Below are 4,570 nucleotides of genomic sequence, written 5' to 3'. Positions count from 1 at the left end.
GCTCACCCACTGAGTATCTGAAATGGGATATATAAGATCCGCATCCAACAACTCAACTACGTCTTTTCGAACCACTTCCTTCATTGTCGGGTTGAGTCTCCTCTACGGTTGGACTACTGGCTTGTGGTCGTCTTCCATTAATATTTTACGCATGCAAACAGTAGGGCTAATACCCTTCAAATCTTCAATTTTCCATACAATAGCAGTTTTGTACTATTTCAAGACTTGGATGAGCTTTTCTGCTTGGATGTCCTGAAGGCTCGGGTTTATGATAGCAGGACATTTCCCTTCAGGTTCGAGAAAACATATTTGAGGTTGTCAGGAAGTTGTTTCAACTTTGTTTCCTTCTTAAGTTCTTCATTCTCCTCACTAGATGGAGGTAGGCGTAAATCTTCCCACCGGCGTGGCCTAGATCCTTTCCAAGGGGTTTACGCGTCCAACAAGGAAAGCACATCAGAGTCTTCGTTATATACCTCTTTATCCGACTCAAAAATTGAAAAACTCAACACTCTCTCTAAAGATGACTGGGGTGTAAGCAGAATGTTATCAAATGTCATCACTTGATACAAAACCTCTACAGTGTGACATGTACAAATATCATCCTTGTACCTCATGGTGTTTCAAACATCGATTTTTAATTATTCATCATAAAATTTTAGTGTCATTGTTCCTTCTTTTATGTTTATTAAGCACCGACCCGTCTCCAGAAAGGGTCTCCCCAGAATAAGAGGGATCTCTTCATCTTCCGGCATTTCGAGAATTACAAAATCCACCGGAAAAACAAACTTATCAATTTTTACCAGAACGTCTTCAACAATGCCATACGGTTTCTTGACTGAATGATCGGAAAATTGAAGTGTCATTCTGGTATCTTGCGCAGCCCCTATACCCAGCTTTTTGTAGATAGATAACGGAATGAGGCTCATACTAGCTTCCAGATCAATCAGAGCTTTGTTGAATGACCTATCTCCAATAGTGCATGGGATAGTGACAGCTCCGTGATCCTTCTTTTTGATAGGAATCTTCATACCCTGCAAAATAGTACTACAAGTTTCAGTGAGGATAATTGGGTTAGTATCGGCGGTACGCCTCTTCGAAATGATATACTTCATGAACTTTGCATATGTAGGCATTTGTTCAAGTTCCGCCAACAAAGGAATATTAATCTCCAGTTTCTTGAATAACTCTAAGAACTTTTCAAGAAAATTCTCATGTTGCCCTTTTTTCTTGTTCCAAGTGGGGAATGGGAGTTTAACAACCGGTTTGGGCTCAATGCCTGTTTCTTTCACCACTGGTTTCGGTGCTGCTACTTCTTCTCTAACCACTTTATTTTCTCTGATCTCAAGGTCCACTTTGATCATTTGGTCTCTCTCTTCATCAACTTCCTCAACAACTTCCTCAGATTTACCCCTTCGGGTTGTCACAACACTCACATTATTATGCTCTCTAGGACTTGTCACGGTTGCACTAGGTAGAGCACCTTGTGCTTGAGAACTTGAAGCTAGTTGTTGAGCGATTTTACCCATTTGAACTTCAAGATTCTTTATAGATGTCGTGGTAATTTTTTGATTGTTCCGGGTTTCTTATTGAAATTGGACACTGTGGGCAGCCATTCTCTCAATAGCAATTTCCCAATCAGCTTTCTTAGGGGCTTGTTGTTGCTGTTGTTGTTGATATTGAGTTTGGTATTGACCATGTTGAGGGGCGGTTCCTTTTTGATCTTTCCATGAGAAATTGGGATGATTTTTCCATCCCGGGTTGTATGTGTTGGAGTACGGATTATTTTGCTTCAAGAATTTGATTTCTTCCACCTATTGAGGAGTCGCAAAATAATAACACGTTTGGTGAGGACCACTGCAAATCTCACATCATACAGCAGGGACCGGTTGGATCTGTGCTACCAGGTGCGTGCCTATATTGCCTTCTGTTTCTTATCAACTTCAGCAGTTATAGTGTCTTCAAGACGAATTTTATTAGTTTCTAGCTTTAAATCTATCACCCCTTCTGGTTTGCTTTGACACCTATCATACAACTCCATGTGCTCATTAGCAGCAATAGCTTCAATGATCTTCTTGATACTGGTGGCTGTTGAAAAATTTGTGGAACCACCAGCTGTGGTATCAATTAGTTGTTTGGTCTTTATTTTTAGACCATTCACAAACATTTGCATTTGTTCGGTAGCATCCATATTATGAGTTTGGCAGGCTACCAGGACTCTCTTGAATCTCTTATAGGCATCACCCAAAGTTTCCCCATCCTTCTGCTTAAAATTCAGAATTTCATATCTCTTCCGCAAAAATACTGACGCTAGAAAATACTCATTCAAGAATGCCTTTTCCATTTCTTCCCAAGTTGTGATGCTCCCGGTAGGTAAATAATAAAACCATTCTTCAACTTCTTCCACTAAGGTAAACGGGAACGTTCTCAACTTCTTAGCTTGTTCAGTGTGACCATCAATTTTTAGAGTGTTGCTCATGGTCAGAAACCTATGCAAATGCTTGTTGGCATCTTCATTCACTTTTCCAGTAAAATGCTTCCTTTTCAAGCTGATTAATGGTACTCGAGTGCAGCTGGAAATTAGCCACATTCACTGGTTGGTTGATAATAGTTAATTTGTTGGTTTGAGCATTAGCCCCTCAGTAGTCTCCCAATAGTCTTTCGGCTGGCGGTGGAACATCATCCATAGTTTCGATCTCTCTATCGGAACCTGAATCTAAGCTTGAATGGATGGGAAGTTGTTCTTCGTCTGATTCCAATCTGGCTAATCGAGCTTGTCGGAGTCTTGCCCTCAAGGTTCTCTCGATTTCTGCGTCAAAAGAAAAATCAGCTGAGGCCTTACCTCGCATACATATATCAGACACAGATTAGCTGATATAATCAAAATAAAATATTCAAAATACGGTAAATAAATTTTAGTTGCAGAGCAACAAAATTTCAATTGAGATAATTTTAAACTTATATTTGGCAATCCCCGGCAACACCGCCAAAAACTTAATCGAAAACATAGCAAGTGTACTATTTTCGCCGATGTAGTAATAATAGGGAAGTTTTCCAAAGATCGATCTCGAGGATTGCGTAGAAATATACGTAAATAGTCACTCAATTGAACAAAATTATAGTTATGGTTTTTAAGAATTCACTATAAGGAAAAATATAACAATTAAATATTTTCACAAGTTAATATGATATGCCAAGGTAGGTGTGTAAACATCTCCTGTAATGACCCCTTGAGTGTATATCTCCTTAATATTGAATATTATTTCAATTATCGGATCTAAAGATTATTTCCCCCTAAGTCGTCGGAGGGAAACCTTTGGTATTCAATCTAACCTCTAAGTCCTTAGGTGATTATGATGAAACCAAGGATTTTAAATTAACAAGATTAATCTGGTAACCATAGGGCATCCCTAGTTGTAGCGGGGTATTCGTTACCTTTAGATTTATTGACTAAATCAAAAGTATATCATACAATTCGAGTCGCCATCGCACTTCTATTTCTCCAAAGGAAAGGTTAGAAAGCAAACAAAAACCGAGAAGTTTTATCAAATAAAAAACTAATAAAAATGTCAAAGATCTGGGTAAGGGGGTTGGTTATGCAATGGGAAGGTTTTAAGCACCCAAAACATCCTTAGTACTCTAAGGGAGCCCTTCTCAATAATTTTGTAAGGTAGGTTGGTTTTTGTGAAAATTATTTGTGCAAACATGATTGGGGAGATGAGAGAAGAATGTACAAACTATTTACAATTTTGTGTTTGAATGGATAAACCCATTGCCTACGTACCATCTTAAAAAGATTAGGATCAAAACCTCGTAGTTCGGGGTAAAAATCTCAAAAGAAGTTGGTGAATTGATTGGTCCAAAAGCCTTAAGGTCTTTTGTTATCAAAGGGAGAAAACTCAACCTAAAACCACAAATCCACCATGTGACGAGAGCTTCAACATGCTAGTGAGGGGTTAATCATATAATAAGCATGGAAGTCTTATAGTCCATCACTAAGGATGTAGGTGAGCATTATATCAACCTCTAGGATAACTCAAACCTAATAGCTAATGTTTATGAAAATCTTTGGCAAAAGTGGGCATTGAAACCACAAAAACAATTGAGTGAGTTGTATTTACCAATGAAAAGTATTTACAAAGTATGGTCAAAGTTGACTAAAGGATTCAATTAAAAGTAAGTGTTATGAAAAGAATTTTGGAAAATCAAAAGCATAATGCTTAGGTTTCTAATTTTGAAAACAAATGTTAATGTTTTCACAAAAGTTTGGCTTGGGTTAGAGTGGAGGGAAGAAGAAGAATGGATAAGTCCTAAACATAGAAAGATAAAGGAAAAGAAATAAGACCACAATGGAGTTCCCTTCTTAAGATCATAGTGATGATCCAAGTTTCTCCCATCCTTTGGAATTAGCAAGCAATAAGCAAACAACTCAAGCAATCAAGCACACAACAATCAAGCTCCTAGGAATCTTCCAATGACTTTTGTATCTCTCACTTTGGATGCTCATGACAATGGTTCTTCTAATTGGCAAGTTTTGGAATCCATAGCACAAGAACACACAAATCAGAAAGTT

General features: G+C 38.1%; 1 protein-coding gene across 1 annotated transcript; it reads right to left on the bottom strand.

Moving 5' to 3' along the window:
- Positions 1-638: 638 nt before the first annotated feature.
- On the bottom strand, positions 639-1,526 carry LOC127103491 (uncharacterized). The gene has a single exon (XM_051040743.1). It carries the CDS (start codon positions 1,524-1,526, stop codon positions 639-641), a length of 888 nt encoding a protein of 295 aa, XP_050896700.1.
- Between the last annotated feature and the right edge of the window lie 3,044 nt (positions 1,527-4,570).

Source organism: Lathyrus oleraceus, chromosome 7 (assembly GCF_024323335.1).
Source record: "Lathyrus oleraceus cultivar Zhongwan6 chromosome 7, CAAS_Psat_ZW6_1.0, whole genome shotgun sequence".
NCBI lineage: Eukaryota > Viridiplantae > Streptophyta > Magnoliopsida > Fabales > Fabaceae > Lathyrus > Lathyrus oleraceus.
The sequence above is the reverse complement of the archived record's forward strand: the minus strand, read 5'-3'. Positions and strand labels throughout refer to the sequence as shown.

Coding starts and splice junctions, on each gene's coding strand:
- LOC127103491 (XM_051040743.1), bottom strand. CDS start 1,526: ATGGGTAAAATCGCTCAACAACTAGCTTCAAGTTCTCAAGCACAAGGT.